Genomic DNA, 27,660 nt, shown 5'->3' with positions numbered 1-27,660 from the left:
GAGTATCCAACCATCTTTATTCATTGGTTTCTTACTGTATAAATAATGACCAGGTAGACATGCATATAAAGTTTTATACAAACTTCACACAAAGTGAAATTCCATTGAAAAAAAAATAAAAAGTATAAAACGAAACAAACGATCTGGATTGCTTGTGAAGTTGGCAAACTTCCTGTGGCTGGACATTCTCCAATCCAAGGATTTAGAGGTCTGATTCTTTTTAAATGATCCTTTTGGACCAAACGAGTCAGTTATTAAGTCTTTAGCTTTTACAGGCTCTAAACTAAAAGTTAATGTGAAATTCACAAGTCATTTTTAATGTGCAGGCCAGCCAGTGGATTTGTTTTTGGTTTATTGTCCATTAAAGAACGATGATTCTGTTTCCAGTTGTCCTCTGGTGGAACATAAAAAAAATCAGTTTATCACTCAAAGTCTGGGCTTGCATCGAATAAGAAAAGTTTCCTCAAAATTGAGCCAAAACAATGAGAATTATTGAGAATTTGTCTTTTTACAGCAAAGGTAAGCTAAGTACATGTTAAATCAAGAACTCTGAAAAATAAGGTAGTATGCATTTCCTCACTGCAAAAACACATTCATGGAAGTTGAAATAAATAAATAAAAATATACAACTTGTGACTAACTTTTTTTTAACCTTTTTTTTTTGTTGTTTTTAGAAATTGCTTTCCCCACAGTAAACCCTCTAAAACACCCTTCAAGAAAAAAACAAAAAAAACATTCATTTCAAATTATTTTCTCTTAACCTGGAAATACTTTACAAACTTGAATCAATACTGCAGAACTTTGTACACGTCGGGCTAAAAATGACTTTTAATGTTGTCAAGCGTTTGTTAAAAACGTCTCAAAAAAGCTGCATGTTTTAGAGCACGGAGACTCCCAGGTCACTGTCTCTGTCATTTAGAGCAGAATGGAGGTTCAATGCTAACTATGAAAACTTCTGGAATTAAAGAAAAAAAAAATCAACCAGAAAAGTTTGCTCTAAGAAGCAGAGATGATGAACAGGTTGATAAAACATCAGACTCTTAAAGCACTGAGTGAAACATTCAGCATTCACTAAGGCTGTGCTCTTATGGAAGCAAACGCTCCAGAATTGTAAGGAGACACGGCTTTGAAAGTCATTTCATGGAGAATAGAAACAGGCTGACGAGGATGAATCTACTGTGCTTCAGACTGCATATGAGAGCTGGTTAGACCACAAACTGAGAATTCTCCTCAGAGGCTTTTGATGTTGGTTCCAAATCCTGCGTTGAACCAAACGGAGCTTAAGGGAAGTGTGTGGAGAGGTACCATGACGTGCCGTCTTCTGCTGGCGTGCTTAGCTTTACGCTGTGCAGTGCTTCACATTCAAGTGACGGTAGGTTTACTGCTGATCTTCGGCATTCCTCCAAGCGTTTGTGCGTGCCAGCTGGGCAGTGGAGGGCGTCAACAGGAGGAGGCGCTGATCTTCTCTGAGACTTCTGGATCTGACTTAGCTACTAGGAAACGCAGTCGACCCCCACCCATACGGATCAGATCCACAGCGCTGGTAGAACCGTACAGGAGGATGGGACAGGAGACAAAGGAAGGAAGACAAAAAGTAAATCAGTTCATGAGCTTTAACAGAAGAGAGGCGAGGCTCCTCACTGTGGAAACATACCTCTGGTAGTCCGCTCCGATCAGGCTGGTCCCGTTCACAGCAAGAATGCGATCGCCAATCCTGAGTCTGCCGTCAGAAGCAGCCGGTCCATCCGGGATCAGAGTCCGGATGTAAATGCCAGGAGCGTTGAGAGGAGTGTGCTGGCAGAGGGAGAACTGTGTGTCAAATGGGTCTTTTGAGCTTCAGCCACAACAAACAGAACCAGAACATTTTCACACTGAACGTTACTTCAGATTTCTCCCAAAACAGTCATGAGACCAGTGAGTTATTTATTACTGATCTATTAGCTGATCATCTTCTGATCTATTGTAAATGTTCCCAGTGGTCTTTGAAATGTTGTGTTGTTTTTAGCCAAAATCTAAATGTCGTTTTCTACGACATAGTTTCTGCAGAGTGGCAGTCGTTCATTAGACATTCACCTTACCATGGAGCAAGCCCCCTTCCCTCTCCATTACGGAGGGCTCTTTGTTTACTCTTTGCTCGCCCAAGAATGATGAGCAATAATGGAGCAATCCAGTCATATAGTTTTGAGCCAACTTGGACCAGGAAAACGTAGACGTACATGGAGCTAGTCGTCTACAAGTGAATGCATCAGAAAAGAGCGAGCAGGGACCTCGTGGCCCACCCAGCGTATTTTCTATGTAACAAATACACTATTTTTCAAACGGCATTTTTTATGTCTGCACCGTATTCACAACAATTTGAATAAAGAAATGCACAAAAATTTAATCTTAAGCTTAATTTTCTTTATATATGTCTTATATCATTAGAAAAATGCCACAAGAACATGTTAAAAACACAGCATTTTCATTGGAGTGGGTCTTTAACACTTGAAGTCAACCTACAAACTGACTTGATCATGGATGAGCTTGTGGGCGGACATCCAAATGTCATCACAGATATTATCTCATGGATTGACAGAACAGAACACTGACACAAAAAAGGACTCCATTCTGGAGAAGTTACACTATATTTAAGCAGAATATAAAACTTTAACTGCAATCTGGTTTAACAATTTATGTTTGACTGAATACTGTTTCTCAGTTAAATGTTCTCCCAGTCATCATTTTACTCAATAGCTGCTACAATCTAAACTTCTATAACCACTCATATATTCAATGTGCAGCTCCAGGATTTGCTGAATGTGATTCATTTTTTTACTTTATTTTTGTTATTTCTTTTGTAACTCTGTGAGACCTAAATTTATTTCCAGCACCAAAATAATAATTAAAAAAAAAAAAAAAAATCACATGTTTTTACTTTCAAGTGGATGCTAAATTAAGATACTTTTTGAGCAGAAGTGGTTTGATGCCTATTTGCATCAATTATTGTCAAGGGGTTAAAAACTACTGATTAAAGTTAAGTAAAAGTATCAGAAGAACACTTTCTCTCTTAACTTACCAGACCATCAATGAGTCCCATGCCGAGTCCATAGGGTCCTTTGTCCAGCTCCACTACAAACACCACACACAAGTCATCAGGAAGGGAAGGGGCTCCAGAGGAGGAGACAGGGAAAGGAAACTCACAGCCACTAATACACCCTGCAGAGGACACAGACACCCAAAGGCACAAAAACACACATATGCAATCACACACAGACACAGGGCCTTTCTATGGGAATGAACAAAAACTAAACATCTTTAGACATACATTAGACACTGACACTCAGAGACGCATGCAAATCTTTGGCTGTTGACTGAATATAAGCACCAGCATGCTGCTGAACCCGACAAAGTCACATCTACCACATTTTTCAAACACAGAGCATGCTACACCGTGAAAAGAATGTCTACTCATTACACAGCTCCTAATCAATCATCCTGACCAGAAACTGCTCTGAGGCATTTCGGCGTGCGCTTTAAAACAGTGCGTCCTGGGAAATGAGAGGAGTTGTGGCAGCTTTGGCCTCTAGTGCGGCTTGCTCTGCCAGTTACGCGTCACACTCAAGCACAATGATGCTGACACTCTTCATCTCAGAGATGCTCTGCTTGGACCTCACACTGTAAACACAACTGTGATCTTAAAGTCCAGGATGACAAAAGACACACAGAAGACTCCCAAAGGAGACGTGGTGTTCTTTAAATCTAGACCAGTGTTTTCAATCTTTTTCCTTGATGAATGTCATAAGGCACACCACCGGAAAACAATGTAAAAAACAAAGAAGCTGCATCAACAACATACAGTTATTTTCATCAAAATGTCTTGAACAAAAATTAAATAAACACAAATGAAAAAGTATTTTAGGATCCATTAGGAGACCTGGGCCAGTTTGCATTAACAGACTTTATATGCTGACAAATGTTTTTTCGACCAATTAAAGTAAGATTGAATAATTTCTCACAGCACTAAAGACCGTCATATCATGGCACACTGGTTGAAAAAAAAACTATCTTAGACATAAACAAACTTGTAAATCTATCAAAAATATATTTCTTCAAATTTTTTTTGTTGTCATTTAATGAGATTGTTTTATTTGTTGCATTTCATTTATTTATTTTTAAAGAAAAGTATATTTTTGTTTTGGTTTTCAGGTTATCTTTAACATTAACACGAGCTTTAACTTAACTCTGCAAAACAATCTGGAGATTTTGTTTACAGAACTTTATAATATTTGTTGATTTTTGACAAATCAAGCGATTTATTTTATATTTCCTGATTTTACTGATGATATAATGAAAGTTGCACTTTCATTTCTGTAGACTAATCAATCACTGACTCCGAATTCCATGAAGGTTCTCACAAGTTGTTTGCATTTCATCCCAGTGCTGTGTTCTTGAACCTACCTTCAAGCCCATTGGAGATGAGCCCGTTGGTCTTTTTACATTCTGCAACAGTCCTGCCGGAGCAGCCGTTGGTACTGGCGGCTGGCCCAGGGCCCCCTCCTCCACCCTCTGGGTACAGGGGGGTGTTGGGTGGGGTCAGCAGGCAGGACGGGTCGGGATTTGCTGCTCGAGGGTGGTGACCCGTGCCGTTTCTTCTGAGGCTGTGCGTGTGCGTCTGTGCCGGTGCTCGGTCCCGTCCTCGCTCCTCCTTCTCTGCTGCCACCTCGTCTCCACCAGGAGCAGCAGCAGAGCGTGGGCTGCTATGGGATGGAGGCAACAGCTCCCTCTGCGTGATGACAGAGAAAAGTGAGAAAATATCCATAAATGGATGTGTTGCCTTGTGCACTTGTATACATATGAGGGTGCTGTAACACCGGGGATTATAATCTGGTCAGCCGTTCCCACTAATTAGACAGCCTAAAGACTAATAAGATTAACCGTGATTTAACCATGTCTAGGTTTAAGTGTATGTGCACTCGTGTTGACTGGTGTGGGAGGTTTTGTCTTTCAGCTACAGGATTAGGAAGAGCTCCTCCACAACCCCAGCTGCTGAGGCACATGGCCTGGATTATCGTAGGAGTGTATATTTGACCCTAAGCGTGCGTGAGTCTGACCTGGACTTCTGGCCAGTCGGCGGTGTTGGTTCCATTGGATTGGGTGTGCACTCCGGAAGCGCCGCTGTGGGCTTGTGGCTTGGTGCGGAGCCCCCATAGGTAGTGGCGAACGTAAAGCAGCTGTCTGTAGATGCTGTCCTCGACAGACTCGCTCTCCAGGTCCACCCTGAACCCAGAGCTGGGCAGCACGATGGGAGGATGATTCTCAAAGCTTTCCAGAAGGTCAACTAAACACACAAAATACTGGTGTTTAGACAAATGCACACACTGATCCACACACAACCTTCATGTCAACATACTTTTTAGATAAATAAAACACCTTTCAAAATCATAGCATTTTATGTGTTTACAGTGGTCTGCTATTTGTCAAATAGAAGCATTCTCTGGACTCCAGGCCTTAAAGTCCCACTACAATCATCTTCTGATCGGTTGTATAAGCGTTACTAGCTTTTCATTAGGATTATGCCATTTTTAGCCAAAATAAAAAAAGCTATGTCATAGTTTCTGTAGAGCGGCAGCAGTTAATCAGTTCACTCACTTCTGAGTTGTGGTGCAGAGTAAGCCCGGCTCTACTTCTCCTCTTCCCTTTATTTACACTCTCTTCCACTAGCTTACAGCCCCCAACAACCCCAACCTGACATTACCGGTGCTACAAAAAAAATGAACAATGTCGGAGCTATCTGGCCATACAGTTTTGGCAGATGTTAGCTCAGACGAAGAAAACAAAGACATGCATGGATCTATTCATCAGGATGGAGCGGAGTAGAGATCTTGTGGCTTGCTGTGGTAAATTTTACATCACACCACACTTTTACCAACTGCTTTTTTCATCTGCTCCTACTTCACAACCATTTGAATAAAGAAATACTCAAAATGAATTTTAGGGTTATTGTTTTACACAAGTCCTCCATTAGAAAAATTCCACAAGAGTTAAAAACATCCAAAACACAATTTTCATTAGAGTGGGTCTTTAAGAGCTGGTGTGTTTGCATGGTTTCTGTATCCCCTGATCAGGTGTTTCAAGCCAATTATGCATCCCAGAGCAGAGTATTCTGAAAAACAAGCCCTCAGTCCCCATCCGTGACTTAGATGAACTTGTCCACCAGGACAGCAGTGTTGGCTCGACTCACACACCTGTCCTGTAAATGTACGGCTCATCCTCACTGCTGGGTTGCCATATTTGGACGGGGCCCACCTCTGCCGTGAGCTGGTGCTGAATGAGAATCCGGTGAAGCTGGACTGGTTTCAGAGTTGGGTGCTCACTCGTCAGTGCCCGCCAGCTCATCTGCAGAAAATAGAGGGGAGGTAGATTGAGCATTCACAGAAGATGAGATCATTTTCAGGCAGTCATAAACTGATGCTGCAGCAGATCGTCCTTCGCCTGCTCATCAAGAATCCCACAACGTTTCAGACTGACATGCACCAAATCAAAAAATGCTCTCAGTTAATCAAAATAGTGTAGACAGATCTCAAGTGAGACAGCTTAGTAAATGTGTGATTCACCTGTGTCAGCTGCTGGGGGGGCATGGCGACCACCGATACGGCGCTGTTCAGTTTGGCAAAGAACTTCTCAGCCAAGTGTCCCAGACCAGACCTACTTGCCCACTCCATGACCATCCGCAAACAAGCTTGAATCTGCAGAGCCTTCGAATGCTGGAACCACCCTCGAGATGGACCTGGACCCCCCAAACAAACAAACACGTGACTCACTGCAGCAGACTGCAATTCAAATGTGTGTGTGACTCAGAGAGAGGGAGAATAAAATTCAAACTCTGCCTCTTGACTACATGTGTGTGTTGTTTTCTGACAATACACACATTAATTTTTAATTAAGTTGTGATTGAACTCGGTGAAACAAAGGCAACACCCACAAACTGCCTGCAGAATACCAATGCACTGCTGCAGCAGCTTTATACCACACAGCAAACACTTGCTTCCCTGTAAATATTCCCTTTCTCTTCACCACACCTGAAAGACAATTGTGATAAACAAATACAAACTCTAAATAAAGTGCTTTATTTATTTTGGCATCCCAGAGTTTGTCTGTTTGCAGTTTTATCACCTCACTTATAATGGAACTTGTGCTTTTCTTCCAATAAAACTTTGGCACAAAGAGGACTCTTCCTCACATAATTTTATCAACATTTTCATCTTCTATAGGTCAAAAATATCCTGTAGAGAAACTGTAATGCGTTTAAGTAAACGTGAACAAAACACATTTAAAGCACAGTGAGTGCAGCATATCCACCTTGCTCGTCACATTTGGTTATAGCGAACATTTGGTTGGTAGTGGATGGTCCCAGCTCTAGTTGCCTTGGTAACCATTTGTACATTTCCTCTCCAAATGCATTGGGGTCCCACAAAAATGAGAAAATACCCATCTCTCCCTCTGGCTGCTGCCTCAGTCCTGATGCCCCATGATTGAACAGTTTAACTCCAGAGATTCAAGTCTGTCTGTGGCCTGTTAATTCACTGTTTCTGCTTTATCATCCACTAATCTGATAAACTCTTATAATGATTGGTATTTAAACATACCATGAAATATCTTAAAGTTTAACAGGAGCAAAAGGTTAGGGAAGCATACTTTATATATAGGTGGCTTTCTTTCTTCAAAATGAGTAAAAATGTTCTTTACTATTCTCTGAAATTTTTCACATTTTTGTAAAATTGGATTTTAATGTGGCATTTGTGTGGCACCAACTATTGATAAAGTCCCACTCTGATCATCTTTTCATCTCTTGTAAAAAGCGTTTCCAGTGGAATTTAAATTGTGATTATGTCGTTTCCAGCCAAAAAAAAACAAAAAAAACGATGTTGCTTTCCAGAATAAAGAATCTGCAGAGCAGTAGTAGATCATTCGAAATTTGCCTCCGAGTTGTAGGTGGGACTGTTGGCGGGGAGGGAGCCTGCCTTCATTTCCCATCATCCTTCATTTTCACGGTCCTGCTAGCTTACAGCCCCTCACAAACCAAGCTAATAATAGTGGTGCAACAAAAATGGCGAGCAATAATGGAGCTATCCAGCCATTCAGTTTTGAGTCAGATGCCAGCTCGGACATGAAAACAAAGACGTACATGAATCTAGTCGTCTACATCAGAATGATTGTAGATTTGACACTACCGTAACAAGCTTTTCCAAACAGCACTCCACTCCAGATTTTCATTGATTGTTACCTGTATACTTTACAATAAGTTTTATTTACAATTTTTTTGCCTCAAAAATAATTATAATAAACTGCATTTTAAAAATAAATTTTTAGCTAGCAGATAGGCTGGGTAAATACCTTTACACAACCGCACCGGTTTGTGGATGGAGAACAATTGATTCACCATCGCCGACAGCTGCACATTTTTTTGCTTTGTCTCCGTCTACTGTGGATAACTTAGAGAAAAATGTTGAACATTCAGACCAGATGAGGCATCTTCAAAAAGTCCAAATTGTATTGGGTTAAATATTAGGACATGTTTTACAGAGCGCTCTCACACACACATTAAATGTTTCCCACATTCTGCCATATGCTCGGGAAGTACACACATATACACACCCAGACCCTCCTCTCTTTAATAGGCTTATGTCTAGGCATACAGTAATCTATGTTTGAGGTTCTCAAACAGACGAGACATCACTTAACCTCTTCACAAACGTGTGATAATGCTTCATGGCAGCTGCTGGCATTTAAACAGAGAAAAGCTTTTGTGCAAACTCAAAAAGTACAAACTACACATTCCTTTGCATTGTAATCTCGTTCCTTTGAGCGACATATCTGTGTCCGGACACCAAAGTTGTTATCTGGGTCCTGGTTTTGGTCTTCCTGCAGCTGCGTTTGACACACAGTGTGTGAGCGCGGTCTGTGAACGTGAGTGGGTGTGCGTGTTCCTTGTGATGCAGACGTCAGCGATACCTGCCAGAAACTCACTTCCCTGTTTCCATGGACACCATCAGAGGGAGAAATATCAATGAGCGACAAAAAGGGGAGTGAAGGAGGGAGGTAGGAAGCCAGACAGACAAAGTGTGTGTGTGGGAGGGGGCTCTGAGATGAAGGACAATGGAGCTCCTGCGTGGCTATAGGGGTATTTCTCCTGGATGTGCAGGCATGTGATCTTTCTTGTCTCCAACAGCTAATGAAGACATATGGAAAGATAGTGAGTGAGAGTGTGTATGTAATGAAGGATCTATGAGGTAAAGCCTGTAAAAGCTCCAGGCGGTGGATTCCCATTCTTTATCTATAGACAAAATAATGTGAGCCTAACAGGATAATCACAAGAACGGAACTGCCTTCCAGCCTTTCTCCCTTCAATTTACTCTTTTTCACTCCATCCATTTACAGCTCTCCTTTGACCCATTACTTGATGACCGGATGGAAAGAGGGAGGTAAGAAAGTGGAAGAGGAAGAGCGGGGGGAGAAGCAGAATGCAGATAGGAGAAGGGCATTGAGGACAAATCTGGGTTAGTCTCTGTCAAAATGCTGACAAGGACAAAAGGGCACACACACTCGCTCACTGTCTATCTGACATACACTAAAATCTGTACGAACCCACAGGGAGGGTCTAATGGAAAGGAAGAAGAGTGTCTGTGTGTGCGTGTTTTTCTGTCCTACCTTTGTCCATCAGCTGGTTAAACAGGGAGACGTTGGAGAAGAAAAACAGGTATGCAAACATCTGAGCCTGGATCTCCGGGTGAACCTGGTAGCCTTGTAAGAGCTCCTGGGTACTCTGAAACACCTGTGGACCAAAACACTCAACTCAAACATACTTTGTTTGTTTTCTGCTCACAGCTGCACCATCACACATGACTTAAAAATGATCAAAGTAAACCGTCAGCTTTTGGACCTTAGTGGCTGGATGTTTTTAATTAGGGCTTCATAGTGAGATGTGGACATTATGACAGTGGATTAACTAAAGCATTATGTAGGCAAAAAAAAAAATCTGTCACTGCAGTGGAGCGAAAAGATATTTGTCTGTCACAAGCTTTGCCAGTTCTCCTATCCAAAAAAAAAATGAGAGATGTCTGTGAAGTTCATCCTAGACGTACTTCAGCTCTCACAGAATGTAAAATAAAAAATTGATATTTTTTCTGCAACATGATACAAATTTATTCTTTAAAGAAATCAAACGAGTTCCCCTGATTCTCTTTTTTGTCTCTCACAGTTAAAGTGAATCAGTGATGAACATGACAGAATGACACAAAGAGAGTAAATGCAAAAATGTGACTTAAGCTATTGGAATAAGTCAAATTTGTCCCACAACTGAACAGACATAAAAGTGAAAGCAAAAAATGTTAGTTAACCACAAATTATAATATGAATTGAATTGTTTTAAAATGTACAGCTACATACACCCCTAAAATACACAGATTTCAAATAAGAAACAAAAAGCTTCAAGACTGACAATCCCCATCGTGACTGTATCTAAACAAATACAGTATACATACAGTATTAGGTTGAGGTGTTAATGTGGTAGATACTGAAATATCTAACAACCAGCATATCGATCGGTGTTTGTCTTTTGTTTTGCTTTTCCTTTCAGAAAGTTCGACTCTCACTGTACATTTGTGAGCATTCTCGGAGGACTGTGAAAGCTGCACACATTACATTGTTTCTGCTTAAAAACTCATTAGCAAACCGGGAAAAAAAGCCCCATCAATACTTATGCAATCTGATGCCCTGCAGTTAGTACAATAACAAAACAAAAAAACAGGCAAATCTTAAAATATAAGGAAAAAGTGCCTGCTATAACTGTGCATCACACTACTGACTAAACAGTCCTTCTTTCCACAAGAAATGAGCAGCAGTGTAGAAATGCACAGTCTTACCTGCAGTATTCTGCGTACAGGTTCAGGAAACCCAAGACCTCCTTTCCAGCAGGCATCAGAACTGTCCACGGGGAATGGATTACAATCTAACAAACCTGGTAGAACTACATAGAGCGCCTGCACACATGAACACACAAAAAGACAAATGTTCAACATGAAACAATAAAAAACTGCTTTTGTAAACACCTGATGTGCATAAATAAATAAATAAAACCCAAACTGTTATACTTTGAAAATGTGTCAGCTGCTGCTAACATGGAGTACCTTGGTGATATAATAGACACACTGCTGGAAAGTGTACATAATAACTTCTTCAAGGATAGTCATAGCTTCCTCGTTAGCTGATATGGTCGCTGATAGCAACGACTCTTTTGACCCTAAAAAGAAAAGAGAAATTAATGCATGGTTACAAAGTGTCCACTGGGGGAGAAAGCAAAGCCTGCAGTTATGCCACTTCCTGTGATTTGTCAGTGTGAGTAATGACTCTTCAGCTGAGTCGCATTCACAATTATCACTTCTTTCGGGAGCGTGTGCGCGTCCACACCTTGAAGTGTCTCTATGTTGTGAGTGTAGGCTGGGGCTCTTTGCTGAATAAAGTAGAGGATCTCGATGGAGTTGGACATCCAGAAGAAGATGGTCTGCAGATCCGGGATCAGGTCTGAGATGCTGAGTAGAGACAGGGTGGCTGGATCCTGACTGTATACACACACGGAGGGGAAACATCAGGCAAGACATACCAAACACTGCATGGAAGACACAGTTGGTGCAATACAGTTCTCTCAAATATAAGAAAGTGAAACTCACTGCTGAGCTTGCTTTTGAGCCAGCTCCTTTGTCTTCTCCTGCAGGGTACACACACATAAACACTCAGAGGAGCAATTAAAATCCCATTAAATTTTTAGGATATGCATAGGAGAATCCTAACTTCATGACGACGTTGCTGACCTGTTCAAAGAACCGGCAGTATCATTTACAAAACCCTGGCAAACTCCGGGTATTTGTGTGCAGCTGGTCATAGCACCTAAGTTTCAACAAGTTTTTTATTTTTGCAAAATGATTTAGCAAAAAAACTATACTCTATTTTAAAGGGTAAGTTTCTCACTCTGGGAAGATGTGAAACTCAGAGAAATGTAAAATGTTTGGTTTTTTTGTCACAAATTTGTTTTGTTTTTGCTATTCTAAATGTGAGTAAACTTTCAGTGTTGTAAAAACTCAAGTGTATTTTAAAACCATTTTACTTATTTTTAATTTATAAACAAAAATATCCTGCTTTTAAACTCATGAGGCAACAAATCTGTGGGTTTTGGATGTAAAGTATTAATAAATGCAAATTGAACAGAGGTCGACTTTCACAGAAACATTTTTAACTTGGGATCTTTACTTTGAAATATCTGCATCCTGCAATGACATCAAGACAATAGGAGAGCTTCTGCAGCTAGAAGTTTTGAAGAATGAAGAATGAATCTTTAAAAATTAGACAAATTATTTTGTCTCTCATAATTGGGGTTTACTTATGATGAAAATTACAGGCCTCTTTCATTTTTTTAAGTATGAGAACTTGCACAATTGGTGGCTGGCTAAAATTTTTTTCCCCATTTTATAGATATATAAATATATATATATATATATATATATGTATATGGTTTTACTGTATATATAAAATAAGACTACATGACCACAGTACAATCAGTGTTAAAAACATCCACAATTATTGCACAGTTCCAGCTCGTCAATCTTTCTAGCAATGTTTACTTGGGGTTTAGGGAAAAGTTGATTTGGGAATATTTTGTTTGGAGATACTTGTATCAATTAAAAATGCTGACAAGACAATATTTAATTAATAGTAGTAAATGAATAGTTTAATTACTGTCTTACTTTTGTTTTCCACCTAAACCCCCGACTACTAGTAGGAGGCACAGCACAATAAGCCTTTATTAACAGCTCTACCCCGTTCCAAAACAAAAAGATCTCACAAGAACCAGGTTGTGTTAAATGTTCAGTCAGCCATGCAGTTTTTGTTGTTATGACACATGTACTACTTAGCTTTTACTTGGGATAGGTACCGAATAGTAAAAAATTGTGCTCACACAGTCTTGGGACCTATTGCAATATGCATCTTATCGTGAGACACATATCAGGATGTGTATTGAATTGCTAGACTCTTGCCAATTCACACCCCTGGTAAAGATCTGCATGACATTCTATGTCAGGGGTGTAAAACTCAAGTCCTCGAGGGCCGACGTCCAGCTGGTTTTCCAGAAACCCTGCCTTATCTGCTGCTGATTACCTGGATCAGGTATGTTTAGCCAATAAGAAGCTTCTATGGGCAGCTTGGTTGGAAAACATGTAGGACACTGGCCCTCCAGGGCTGGAGTTCGACACCTGTGTTCTATGTCAACTGAACTCCTCCTCCTGCTGTCTGGGCAGTCTACCTACAAGCTTTTTCAAAAAAGTTTCGAAAATCCTGGAACCAGTCCTGCTCAAGATTGTGAACTTGTCTTTAGCATCTGGTGTCTTCCCAGAACCACTGAAAACAGCTGTAATCAAACCTCTCCTAAAAAAGGACAGTCTAAACAAAACACAAATGAACAACTACAGACCGATTTCAAACCTGCCATTTTTAAGTAAAACAATTGTAAAAGCTGTTTTCCATCGGCTAAATTAATTCTTCATAAAAAAACAACTGCTATGATGTCTTCCAGTCCGGCTTCAGACAGAACCACAGCACTGAAACGGCTCTGACCAAAGTGACTAATGACATACGTTTGAATACAGACAGTGGAAATATGTCAGTGCTAGTTTTACTGGATCTCAGTGCTGCGTTTGATACAGTCGACCACGCAATACTACTCAGACGACTGGAAAACTGGGTGGGTCTCACTGGGCCAGTACTAAACTGGTTCAAAACGTACTTAGAAAACAGGAAATATTTTGTGTCAATTGGTAACTTCACCTCTGAGCCAATAGAAATTACATGTGGAGTGCCCCAAGGCTCCATCCTGGGACCACTTCTATTTAACATCTACATGCTCCCACTGGCCCAGGTTATAAAGAACAACAACATTAGTTACCATAGCTATGCAGATGACACAGAGATATATATTAGACTGACACCAGGAGACCGAGGCCCTGTACAGGCTCTTGGTAAATGCATTGAGGACATTAATGACTGGATGTGTCACAACTTACTTCAATTAAACAAAAACAAAACTGAGGTTATTGTCTTTGGGGCTAAAGAAAAAAGGTTAGACGTCACTACAGAGCTTCAATCTATTCAACTAAAAACTACCAACCAGGCCAGAAACTTGGGTGTAGTGATAGACACAGACCTAAATTTTGATAAACACATTAAGGCAGTCACTAAATCAGCCTATTATCATCTCAAAAATATCTCAAGGATTAAAGATCTGATGTCTAAGCAGGACCTGGAGAAACTAGTGCATGCTTTCATCTTTAGTCGACTTGATTACTGTAACAGTGTTTTTACAGGACTACCAAAAAAATCCATCAGGAAACTGCAGCTTATTCAGAACTCTGCTGCTCGGGTTCTCACAAGGACCAAGAAAGTAGACCACATCAGTCCAGTTCTGAGGTCTTTACACTGGTTACCTGTCTGTCAGAGGATAGACTTTAAAGTTCTGTTACTGGTTTATAAAGCTTTGAATGGTTTAGCACCAAAATACATGACTGACCTCCTGACCCAGTATGTACCAGCCAGACCTCTCCGGTCATTTGGATTATGTAAAGCACTTTGAATAGTCTCTGTACATGAAATGCGGTATACAAATAAACTTGCCTTCCTTATTGTTTACTACTAAAAATCACCAGTAGTGAAAAACAAAAAGAAAAAAAAGGAGAAATTTGAATAAAACAGCAGGTTTAAATGGTGAGTAAAAGTTCAGCAAGACAAACTCGGGGTGAAAAGCAGGTAGAGGTGTGTGTATGTGTGTGATGAAGTGTAACTCAGTATTAAACGTGTAACATGAAGCCCTGTTGAACTATTCATCTGATCTGACATGGCTGACGAGCTTTTCTCCATGCGAGCTCATCCTAAGCGCAGACCAGCATTTCACAGACACGGCTGCTCACTTGACACTAACCCATGCGATGCTTTGGATCCGACGGACGATTTTGAGCAGCAGTTTTCCAAAACTCCCAGGAGGAAAGGCTGAGGCAGAGTGTTGTATGCACATACACAGCAGGTATGCTGGCGTCAGCTTGTGGTCGTCTCCTGAGCAAAATACACAGTTTTGAAGGATTAGTTTATGAAAAAGAAACATTCTGATTTCACAATGGGCCATCAATAAATCTTTACTTTCCCACCCTAATTATGTTAACATGATTAATCATGTGTTGAAAGCAAAGTTAGAAGAAACAAGTGTGCAGATCTTGGTTTCTTTCTGTAGACGCACATATGTACATCTTAATAGCACTTCAGAATCCATTTGAATTTTTGCAACATCTGCAAACGCACACAGAGGAGCTGCCAGCTACTTGATAAAAAGTGCCCTTGGTTGCAGCAGCAGACAGTGTAAACAGAAAAGCAGCGGAAAACAGACTCAGCATTACTCAGGGAAATGCCCAAGTGAAGCTCCTCGGTTTGAAGGACATGCTGTAGAGGCCTGAACAGTAGCTTAGGCAAATAAAAACAAATTGTTTACAACAAGAAGAAATATCTGTAATTAGTTAAACAATTTAATCTCTACAGTAAGATATCTTATTTTTAAATTAAGGCTAACAGCTATTCTGTTGGTAAGATGAGATATTCTTCGATTAAACAACTTTAAAAGAGATTTTTCTACATGTATTTTTATATTTGCTCTTCGGTGTAATTGAAGAAAACTGAAGTTCAGTTAACTTAGTTTAAGGAAAATACATTATGGTGTTTTGAGAATGTTTTAAACCATTAAATACATTTTATTAGTGCAATTTATCCCTTTGTGGATACGTCTAAAGACCTTAGGTGGAGGTAAAAAGCTTTTTTTTGATACAGGAAAACTAATCAGAAAAACACTTTAATGGTTATATTAAACAGTTGCTTCCTTTGTGTGGTGAATTTTTCCACACAATTATCAAAAGGAAGTTGCAGTGACAAACATTCTTTAAGCCACTATAAGAACAAGATCACCTTTCTACTGAAGAGAATGAATTGATCTGTGTATTTCATGGAAGCCATTTAATTCCAGGACACAAATTTTGTGGCTTTCAATTCAAGAGTTGCTTGTTACAGTGGAAAATAAAAAAATGAAAGAACTGCCTCAGAAATGAACAAGAGGCCAATATATAACAAAGAAATATTATTTCTCACATTTAACATGAATATTCTATCATTTCAGTGACTAATAAGAAATCTGACAGTTAAAGGTCGTGCTTTTCAGCCTGTGTAACATCCAGTGCTAAAATGTACCAAACTAACTCTGATATCAGAATGAAAGATTCAGAGGCTTATTAAATCTGCTATGCTAATTGCCTGATGCCAATTCCCAGCCACACTCTGTGTCCTTGTAATAACTTTTGATAAATCAATTTGCCCCATTGATTTTTTTTTTTATCATTGCAGTTAGAAATGCTGATTCATTCATGCCAGTATCCTCTTCAAAGTTTCACAGAAACTAATTGGTATTTTTGTTATAAAAGTCGCTTATTTTAATAGTAATTTAGATCTAAGTGTTGTTTTTATTTCACTTATGATTTGGGAGATTTTTGTTGGAAATCACAAAGACCCATTAGAGCCTTAATTTAAGTAACATGGTTTGGAACCAGACCGGTCTGTATTGAGAGGTCTCCATTTAGATCCGAGACCTTTCTGTGTGAACTTTGTGTGTTCTCCTTGTGCTGCTGTGAGTATCCTTCAGTTACTTTGTCCTCACTCTTAAAAACATGAAATAGGATGAAGTTTCTAAAATCCCCTTAGAAGTTAGTGAAAAAGGGTGATTGTTTGTCCGCATGTGACCCTAAGATTAACGTGCACTTTGCATTCCCCCAACGGCTTCTACGCCTGCAGTAAACACTAGGATAGATGGCCAAAGAAATTGTGTTAAACATTTAATAGATTTTGTCATTTATTCACAAACTTGCTTTTGATAGACAATCCACTGTTGTCCCAAATAAAAAAATAATTGTGTTTCCTAAACTTGATGGCTAAACTATTGCTCGTGACCTAAGACATTAGGCAGATATTTGGTGCCATGTACCACCACAAAATCCATTTGAGGTCAGTAAACACCGCCATAACTTATACATAAGGCATACCTGATTATAAGATAGACTGTCTATTTTTGAAAGAGAAAAAAAAACAGGGATTTTAAGTTAGTAGGAGTCACTTAATTAGTTCTGATTTAATTTTGTTATATTTATGGCTGAGTTCCACCACAAAATTTAAACTATCAGTGTGTTACAGTGTATTACGTTTGCTGCAATGAGATAATCCAAAGTGGTACAAGATATCTTATTTTGAAAATAAGTCATGAGAGCCTCTCAAAAGCTATAAACTATCTCATATTTTGGAAAAAAGGAGGATTTTTTCTTATGCTTCATTTATGCTAAAATATATATACACATATATATATATATATATTTATCCTAATAGTAACAGTGCCATAAGAACAAATCACTGCCTTATTTTCTCAAAAGGGTGAAGTAAGACTTTGTGACTCCTGGTGGGTTGTGGTCAGTGATTAATCAACCTGAATAGGTCAGAAATGAATTCAGACTGAAAATTTGTTCCAAATTGTCGGGGAAATGAACTCTGGATCACTTTTCTGCTGCATGGAATCAGCTTTCTGGGTGTATAAGGCCTATTAATAACAAATGTCATTTAAAAAAATTTAAAACTAACATTTACAATAACTCTTGCAAATTGTATGATTTGATGTTATGAAATGTATGGGTTGTTGGTATGATGGGTACAAAAAATAATTTGTTTTTAACTTATTTTTACGTGTTTACCTTTTAATGCAAATATGATTAATTCGTTTGTGAATTTTGTGAAATCCTTTGGAAAGTTTTGTGAAACTTGTAAAATCTGTGCAATTTTTGCTTGTGGAAAGATATTGACCACTTTGTGGAAGCTAATGTGGGCACAAAGAAACAAATAAACTATAAGCTAACCAACCTCAGATATAAAGGTTGCAGACCAATGATGATCTAGTTCTTTTTCTCTGTATGTTTCAGATAATGAACTGAGGTAATTGGAAACCAGGTAATTAAAAAAATATTTTTAAAAAAAGTGTCTTTACAACATAAATTAAGTGTTTTTATAAATGATTAAAAACTTCCCCAAAAGAAAAGTATCAGTGTTGCTACAGTGTGAATGTGAGCACAAACCTCCTGGTTCAATGAGGGACATAATTCTGTTCAACAGCTGGTCTTCATGAGCCTGGTCAAACTCCAGCTGCAGCCTCCTTTTTTGACATCCTCCTCCTCCTCCTCTTCCTCCATCACTTCCCGATAAAGTAGGGGGCCCTCCTGCTGTTGTCCCCACATTACGAGATTTTAGCAGGTGAGGTTTGAAACTCCGTCTTCCTGCTGGCATACTCGACACCTGCGCCACCTTGTCCTTCAGCACAGAGCCGCACATTTTACAAACGGGAGCCCCGCCCTCCCCTTCGTCTGCCTCCGTGTCATAAAGCTGCCCCAGCGAGCGTAGGCGAGCCAGTGTTTGTGCAGGCAGGGGCTTGGCACCTGTGGGGTCCTTGTAAAGAAAGATGTAATGTGCTCCGAAGGAGAGAAGGTCGCCATGACGCAGCGTGGTGGAGCGCTCACAGCGGGAGAAGTTCACCAGAACCGTGGCGTTGAGAACTGGCTCCACGGCCACACAGAACCGCTGGCTCTCTGCCTGCTCCTCTCCCTTGTTCACGTGGTTGGCATGGCGCCGGGGCAAAGGGACTCGGCGCAGGCGGCAGTGCAGAGGCAGGATGTCGGGAGAGAAGAGGCAGATGTTGGGGCGAGCTGAGGGCGTCTCATGACCGACTGTGTGCTGCTCCCTGTTCAACAGGTACACCAGGCAGTCCTGCAATACAAAAGACAGTGAACCCCACAAACACAGCAGCCTCTGACACAACGCCCCAGATGTGTACTCACTTGTCGATTGTACCCCTGCAGCAGCAACAGATGGGGGGACTGGTACAGGGAGTGCCTCACCCCTCCTGCCTCCTCCTTAGTGCGGCTGCTGGAGGCTCCTTCTCGTTCTCGGCCTCTGATTGGCCCAGGAAGGGTGGAGTAAAAACGCTTGGGTTCCTCACCCACTCCAACCTGCAGACACATGCGCACACACCAAGCCAAAGAATCACTGCAAGTTTGATTGATGCAGAAAAAGTCAAAACCAACAACAACAACAACTGGGCTCCACCTGGTTCAGGCTGGTCTCACTGAGGCTGCGGCAAAACGATGAGTTGCTGGAGCGAGGAAGGGTCAGTGTCCCCTTTGCCCTGTTCCTCTGAACCTTACGGGCCTGAGCATTTATGTCTACGGGGAGGGGAAAGAGAATGAAGACGTCAGAATGAGGGGATGAGAGCAGAACAGGCGATTTAAGTAATGAGGAAGACAGGACAACAAAGATTAGAGAACAGAAAGCGCTAAAACTTGGTTTGACACATGAGCTAACAGGTTTACTCGGGCTGTAATGACAATAGAGCACTGAAATCCACGTGGGAGCTGAGTGAAAACCACCAAAGTCAAATGGAGTAAATGGAGCAAGATGGAGCAGCGGACTCAGCTGCATGAAAAGCTCCGGGTGACTTGAGTTTGAGGAGCTTCAGGCCATGCGATGGCTCACACAGGGGTTACCCACACGCTAAAAATCACTGGCACATGGGGGGTGACGAGGCAGGTAGAGGTGGGCTTCATGGCAATGACTGACAGCCAACCCTACCTGAGGCCAGTCCCCACCTTTAGAACTGGACTGTACCACTCGACCAGACCGCAGAGGGGAGCTCTTGTGTTTGCCCAGCCCAGACCGACCCATTAGTGCCATCAGGAATTGGGGGGTTCTGGGCCCTATAGCAGGGTGGGAGGGGTTAGAATGAGGAGGAGGGGCTAAGACAACAACCCCAATCACCAAGCACAGAGTTACCCCAAACACAAAACATATGCATGCACTGTGAAGTCAGCAGTTAGTAGAGGAGAGTCACATTTAAAGGTGTGAGAGTTTTTCCTCTGACACAGCGGAGTCCATCTAATGCTTAGTCATTGTGAATTTTGGAAAACTATTTTACAACTTCTGTCACTTATTTTAACTTCATTTTTTTAACTGTTATAGTTACTTTTCAAAACTCTTTCATTTTTGGTTGGTATAGTTGAGACATTTTTTTTTAGTTATTATGACTTAATTTGTAATGTGGTCCTTGCTTTCAAGAAACTCAAATAGAAGGAGAAAGACAGAAGCGAACGTATATTAGATTAACCTAATAAGGACACAGGAAATCTAAAATGTTTTTAAGAAATTGAAATAACAAAAAGAGCAGATGTTTTATCACAAGCTCAACAGTATGTATGGGAGTAAACGGATTGACTGATATATAATCCATATCACTTAATGACAGCAGTTCAAAGGATTTGTCAGAGATGGATTCCTGCCATCAGAGAAAATCCCAACACTACCTTTAAATTGTGATCTTATTTAACAACACTTGAGCATGCACAATCACATTTAGACTGAAGGAGGTTAAAAAAAAAGAAAAACAGAGAAGATGGTGAAAAAACAAGTGAAAGATTAAAAATCCAAGGTGTGTGAGCCTCGTGAAACAACTAAACAATAAAAGAAAGATTAGTGTGAAAATGCATACATGTCTTAGCAACAACTAGCAGTTTAGTCACACAATCTTGTTTGGTGGGTTTGTAACATGGTTTCTGAAAATGGTTTATGATTTTGTGCTATAAGCCTTTAAAATATCCTAAATTAAATAGAAAGAATGCTTTTACAGGACTAAGTCGAAAAAAACTGACATTACGTCAAAGCATACATGAAATTAGTCCTTTAAGTATCATCAAGGAACAAAATTAACTTTTACATACAGCTATTTTTTGTTTTTTGTAGAATATAAATTCAATAATGTTCTGTTCTACTGTAAACATACAATACTTCTATATACCTGAAAACCTGCTTCAAATGAAATCTGTTAAGATACCAAACTTTTTCCTGTGAATGGGAATCCATAATGCTTCAACATAAAATTTTAAATCTGCTCTGAAAAATTGATACGGTAGTTCAGATGATTCTGGACTTTATAGGAAGCTTTTAAGAAAAATGATTCAAACTGCTCACAAAATATTCTATAAAAGTTTCATATTTGTTCTTCACACTTCAAAGCTGCTGTAGCATCAATGGGAAAGACTCGGTAGTACTGCCTGCAGTTGAGTATAGCTACAATTATATTAGGAAATGCAGCCATGAAAACAAGAACATTTGACTAATAAAAATATCTAAAAATACAGGACTATTCAATAAAGTCCCTTTGGTAAGAGTACCTTTTAAAAGACCTTAATTTTATCAAGGGAAATGAAAAAGAAAGATATACAAAACAGTTTTGGGATGAATTAGACATCAAGGATTGTAAAGGAGGTGTGGGTGCTGTGCCCACAAACATTCACACCACCTTCTGCAGCAAGTGGTCGTTTTCAATGACAAGTAACATAAATACGCATAAATACACATTTGGGGCTTACACGTTCATCATCCTCACGTTCACGTGTTGCTATGCAAGTTTATGCAACTGTTTTCAGGCTTTACCTACAAAACTCATGACCATAAAACACCTATTGAAAGTCAAACCACGTTGAACTCTAACCAACCAGGGACTATATGTGGTCGGGACGTTTGTGTCCAGCTGGAATTAAACACTAGGTCTTTTATTTATCGAAATAGAGCTGTAAGAGGAAGAGCCTGGAGCAAGATTTGCGCCACTTTGACATTTCACATCAAACCTCTTCCAACAGTGGATGGTGGACGTGCGCTAGTAAACAGTAGAAAAAGGCCTCTTCCTGATTGTCTAGTTAGAACACTGAAAGGCTAAACTCGTGTTCAAGAATACACGTTTAGCACATTCTAGAACGTGTGTCACATGCCCGGTGTATTCAGTAGCTACAGATTAATTTCATCAGTTACAGGAGGAGCATTATCAGGAGTAGCTGCTCACTCACACAGAGGCATATTGGAGTTATTCTATAAACATGTTTTTGGAAAAGAAACATTCATTATTATTGTAAATCTACAGAATTCTTCTAGCAGATCACCAAGACAATCAAAGTCTTTGAACTCAACAGTTTGGATGCTATATCTCTCTGCACTGTTATGAGCATGAACGTTCTACATCTGCATTTGCTTTGGTTTCACGATGTGCTCTTGAGCGTGGACCAAAAACAGATAGAGAACTCTTTATAGCACTGACCAGAACAAAAGATAGCATAAATGAGAAAAGCAGCTTGTCCTTTGAGCCGTCAATCAAAGGCCTTCTGCTCCTCACTACAACATACTTCCTGAGTAAAGCCAAACCAAATGAAGACGTTTTAAATGACTGATTTTAATGCCCATTCAAACCAAGTCTGTTAAAGTATTCTAGAGTGAAACATGATAACATTTCCCAAAGCATCGGGGAAGAAATCCTCATTTTATCCTTATAAATGTATTTCTTGGATCATGATGGTTCCTAAAGACACACTAGCAGACATACAGTCACTGTAACGTCTTTTGGAGTTTTACTGAGTGAATAAAATCTGAACCACAGGAAAGCTTTTTAGAAGAATCAGGTGATCACATTACTGTGGTAAGAACGTGTCATTCATAAAAACACCAGGCTGTCAATACCTATCTACACCTCCCCTTTGAAAGGTCTTAGCTTTCGCTCAATCAATCGACATGCTGTCCATGCATTTCCAGGGCTCCATCGCAGGGGTGTCAATTTGCATGTGTGTGTTTTTAAATATCTTATTGCACGTGTGTCTGCCTTTTGAAACCCTTTGATGTGTTCACAGCACCTCCATAGAACCACCCAGATAACCACATAGGAACAATATCTTCTCCACGAGATAATAGCTGTGACAAAAAGTCCTATTCTGCAACTCCACACACACACTCCCACACACACGCAGACTGCAGAAGCTAACGAGCTGTGCTTTTCTGCTGAGTTTGACATGTGAAGAAAGGAAGCGAGCTAGACCAGCTGCCGTGTGTTTGAGTGTGTACCTCTCAATCTGTGTGTGCATGTGTGACTCTTTGCATCCCCTCACCAGCAGTGATGGTGTCCTTGTCCTTGGCGTTGAGCTCCTCGACCTCTGCTCTTCTACGCAGCTCAAATCTTCGAGCGTGACCCTCTCTGGGTTTCCATAGTTCTTGGAGCAACAGTGGCTTCTCATTATCTCCCAAAGCTCGCAGGCACTCAGTCCGCCACACTGGTCCTGCGATCCCGCCTCCACCTTCTAGACGGCCGATCACGTCACACAGCACATAAGAGCGAGCTGCGTCTTTGTTGAGCGAGTAACGCTCCAGAGCTTCTTTCACAAGTTCCTGAGCACTCGAGCGCGGCGTGGCCAGGACGCTCTTGTAGTTGGCACCGGCACAGATTTCATCTCCAAATATCTTCAGCACCCCTGGGGCCGAACTCTGTGTGGAGAGTTCAGCCGGGTCGTCTGCTGGCCGCTCCGGGGGTTCAGTGGTTGAGCGCCGGTCGCCACGGGTGTTGGTTCCAGCTTCTGCTGGGACTCTGTCTCTGTAGCTCAGAGTTCGGTACAAGACCTGGTGAACAAAAGCAATAATGAGTGCCCTGTTGAACTACACGAGTCTACACGAGTCACACTGTGCCATTTGAATTAGATGACTCCAGTTCAAAAACACCTGCTGCAGGTGTGACACTAGTGCATGAGGTGCTCGGAACATGAAATTCAGATGAAGGCCCGTAGAGAGGTGTAGCATGAACGAATGAACACATGATCATCATTTATTTTAAACTGTAGAAAAAAAACAGTAATAGGTTGTTTTAAAACCCACCTTGATCATCTTTTGATATATTTTAAAAGCATTTCCAGTGGGTCTTTTGATTAGAATTATGCATTTTTTTTATCCAAAATTTAGAGAAAAAACCTGCTTTTCTTCAGGACATAGTTTCTGCTGAGCACCAGTAGTTCATTAGAAATCTACCCCTGAGTTGTGGCCAGGATTGTTGGTGTGGAGCAACTTCCCATTGCTGAGAGCATAGAGCATGGACATTTTGGCCTGGTCAGCAGATGTTCTACATCACAAGTACGCTCTTTTTCAAATGGCATTTTTGTCTGCTCCTGATTCACAACATATTGAATAAAGAAATACTTCAACATGCTATTTTGAGCTTAATTTTCTCTGAATTTCGTCATCAGAACACGTTAAAAACCCCAAAACGACAATTTTCCTCAAAGTGTGTCTTTAAAAGTCAGTTTTGATATTTATTTATTTATTTTACCTCAGTTATTAACTTGAATTAAATCAAACCTATAAATTTTGCACCAAAACTCCACAGTGCCTGACAGCATGTTTGTTCACGTCTGTGTGCTTCCACCTGCGTGAAGGTCCTGCTCTGGCGTTTCAGGCGGCTCTTGGACGGCAGGGACATACTGGCCCCAGAAGAGGAACCGTAGAACATGGTGACGGGGTTTGCTTCACGCACTCTGCAACTATAACAAAGAAACATTTGCAAGTATTAGTGTAATTCTTGCACACGTGACAAAGTAACACTCAAAATAGGGGATGAGGCAAAGATTTAATAAACCATGACTTATATCAGAATCAGCTTTATTGGCGAAGAACATTGTATATAGAAGGAATTTAGTTCCAGTGTCTTATGCACAAACAAGGTAAAGGTAAGTAGGTGTAAAAAAGTCAAACAAATATATATACACATATGAAGAAAAAGTACAAATACAACTGTTGTTCCAGTATATTTAGACCAAGTATGCAAATATGTAAAGTAAAATGCGTTCAAATGAAAATCCATAATTAATTACAAAAGTTTGGTAAATGCAGGATTTAAATGTGACTTACAGGAAAAAGACTTAAAGCTCCAGAAAGGCACCGTGATGCTGCTAAGTGTTTCCAGTAGTTTGTGCTCCAGCTCTGGAGAAAAGCTTACAGCAGACAATCAGATGTTTTAAACTTCATTTCCACTGTCACCTCTCTTTCTGAGGACACAAAGCGATCAACGTTAAAGTCAGGTTCAAGGAGAGTATGAATCAAACTTAACATTACATAAACATCCCCTTTGAGTCTATACTGCTTTAGAAGCCAGGGATCACATCCACATGTGGCTCTTATCACTCGGTTGTGGCTCTCTGGCTAAAAGAACATAAAACGAGCTTTGGTTTGAATTTAGTCAGTTAGATTTATTACTTTAAGGCTAAGATGCTCTTATAACAGTAAGACAAAGTTGATAGTTCATTAAATCAAGAAGCCTTGTGGTCCCTCCAGTGCACACATTTCAAAAAGTAAGCTAAACATTCAGTAAAATGTTTGATCTTCTTTAGGATCCGTTTTATTATTAGGATAAATGTAAAACAATGTTTATCTTCTGCTCAGAGGGGATATGGGGAAAAATATGCAATTATAAATACTTTCATACTTTTTGTATTAGATCTTAAACCAATGAAGTCATATTTTTGTTCAGGTTAACTTTACGCTAAGTAGGTAAAAAAAGAATGGCAGCCCACCACAGTAGATTCATAAATGAACACAAAATGCCTTTGTTGATTTGATTGTTCAACATTTGGTGTCTTATTTTCAAAAGAACTAATTTGTTTTTTTTTCCAAGAGCAAAAACTAATATCATAATTACAATATTATTATTTTTTTTACATTCTAATGTTATTATTCATGTCAAAAAGAGCTAAATTTCAGTTAAAAGTAACATGAATATAAAGGAGTGTTGAATTTTTCCAAAATGTAAAACAAGACTGCGTTGCTCCTATATTGAATTTTGGTCAATGAGAAATCAGCCTGGATGGCGCAGCTGCAGACCTCTGATCAAGGCATTTTTAAATTACATTTTTGTTGCAACTTAAATCTTACATGAAAAGTATATTGGATGTTGTGATGACAACATGGCTTAAATGATTGACTAAATGGCAATAGCATCCACCATAAAAAAAGCTGTGCTAGGGCTTAAACACGAATTGATCCATTTGCAATACTAACAATGTGCAAACTGCTTTTGCAACCACAATACATTTTTCTATTAACCCGCGTAATACTAAACCCCAAAATAATATGCATTTGACAAATATATTCTTTATTTACTGAAGATCAGTTGTGTCATTTTTATATACATATATATTCCAACCAGAATCTTTGTTTCTAATATCCAAAAGACAAAGGACCTTCTGGACCAGTGCAGCTGATCTTACTGCAGGAGCAGATGAAAGTAGGGTGGGATGCAGCTGCATGGATGGCACCTTGTGCCCTCTTATATTGTGACTTTTTTTGTTGTTGTTGTTTTTAAAGGCATTCAGCCAAATGGGGTTAGTGTTGTAGCTGACTCTGCAAGGGCTGGTGGGATAACGTGACTGTTTGAAAGGCCTGCTAATCCAAAATAATCTGGCTACTTGGCAGCAGTTAACTCAATCCCAGGAAACCCCTACTGCCCTTACACACACAGACTTAAAAAAAAAAAGACAACATATGTGTTGAGGTTTGTATTTATTATACCCAAAATAGATGGTATCTGTCACTAGAATCTGACCTGCTGGATGTTTATCTATTTATTTATTATAATTCAGAATTTGTTTGACATAATTAAAACATAGAGAGAAAAAATGCAGGCGAATAAAGATTAGGTCCAGAAGTACTGCAGGTCTTTTTCAGCCACTGTCCGTCTGTTTACCACTTTGGATTCACTGGTCGTCCGTAGCAACCGCCGTAGCAACAAAAGACAGGAGAAAATCCTCAGAAATTAATCCGCTAATGAGCCGCCAGGCTCGGCGATACGAACTCACAGAGCGGCCTGCTCGGGTCAGCAGGTGTTTGCAATCACCTTCATCAGTCTCGTTACAGTGCAGGTAATTAGTCTGACTAATTCCACGCTTGAGTTAAAAAAAAAAAAAGAGCATACAGTAACCCCAATAAAATGTGGGCCTAATACGTCTTCTCATTTACAGAATAGGTGGCTAAAAAGTTGAGTGACGGATTCCACCGGTGACGTGCCCACTCCCGTGGGGGCTCTCCTGGTGTCTGTTGCGTTGGTACTCACGTTGTCTGCAATGCGCGTCTCCATGGTGCTGTTGGGGAATCCTGAGCTCCTCTCTCATTCCTCCCACTCCCCCCCAATAAATAAATACAAAGAACGAGGGAGAGGGGTAACAAACGGACCGCTGTCCCGGTTTCAGAGACACCCCCCTCCGTCCGGGGTCCCCACCCGCATCCCCGCGAGACAGCCGGCTAGGCAGCGGGACAGCCAGCCGCGGTGGGCTCCCTTCCCCGTGCGCACATCTCCGCTGAGCGTCCACAAATGCCCACAGCCGCCGGCAACCGCATTCCCACATCTACGCAACCGTTCGGCTGCCGAGGCGCGCCGGAAAAAGCCGAGCTCCCCGAGCCGCTGCACCTCCGTACACCTGAGCTCCGGGTTACCAACGCGCGGCAACGGCGCCCTCTGGCGGACATATGCAGAATGTGCAGTCTGATCAGGTTCAAGTGTAATGATAAATAGATAAATAAAATTAGAAAATAATGGAACAGTGTGTTCATTTCCACAATTCCGTTAAAAAATTACTTTTTTTATTTATTTATTTTTTTCAACGAAAA

General features: G+C 40.4%; 1 protein-coding gene and 1 long non-coding RNA gene across 5 annotated transcripts; one reads left to right on the top strand and one right to left on the bottom strand.

Annotated features, from left to right (window-relative positions):
* On the bottom strand, positions 1-27,528 carry radil (Ras association and DIL domains). 4 transcript variants are annotated; one of them, XM_024259356.2, is made up of 21 exons: positions 27,107-27,528; positions 24,910-25,046; positions 24,428-24,542; positions 23,127-23,631; positions 19,791-19,898; positions 19,252-19,367; positions 18,984-19,154; positions 18,228-18,912; positions 15,002-15,132; positions 11,706-11,743; positions 11,446-11,597; positions 11,166-11,278; positions 10,902-11,018; positions 9,688-9,811; positions 6,594-6,766; positions 6,225-6,375; positions 5,091-5,317; positions 4,438-4,762; positions 3,056-3,195; positions 1,655-1,794; positions 1-1,540 (listed from the first exon to the last, which is right to left on the bottom strand). In XM_024259356.2, exons 3-21 carry the CDS (start codon positions 24,509-24,511, stop codon positions 1,441-1,443), a joined length of 3,600 nt encoding a protein of 1,199 aa, XP_024115124.1. In that variant the 5' UTR covers positions 24,512-24,542; positions 24,910-25,046; positions 27,107-27,528; the 3' UTR covers positions 1-1,440. The 4 variants fall into 4 exon arrangements, with proteins under 4 accessions (XP_024115124.1, XP_024115125.1, XP_024115126.1 ...); XM_024259357.2 differs by having other exon boundaries at positions 24,910-24,992; XM_024259358.2 differs by having other exon boundaries at positions 3,056-3,108; positions 27,107-27,527.
* LOC118598764 lies at positions 26,523-27,586 on the top strand. Its single transcript, XR_004947877.1, has 2 exons — positions 26,523-26,915; positions 27,015-27,586. It is a non-coding gene; the product is annotated as an uncharacterized LOC118598764 (long non-coding RNA).
* Positions 27,587-27,660: the final 74 nt, after the last annotated feature.

The sequence above is a fragment of the Oryzias melastigma genome, linkage group LG1 (assembly GCF_002922805.2).
Source record: "Oryzias melastigma strain HK-1 linkage group LG1, ASM292280v2, whole genome shotgun sequence".
NCBI lineage: Eukaryota > Metazoa > Chordata > Actinopteri > Beloniformes > Adrianichthyidae > Oryzias > Oryzias melastigma.
The sequence above is the reverse complement of the archived record's forward strand: the minus strand, read 5'-3'. Positions and strand labels throughout refer to the sequence as shown.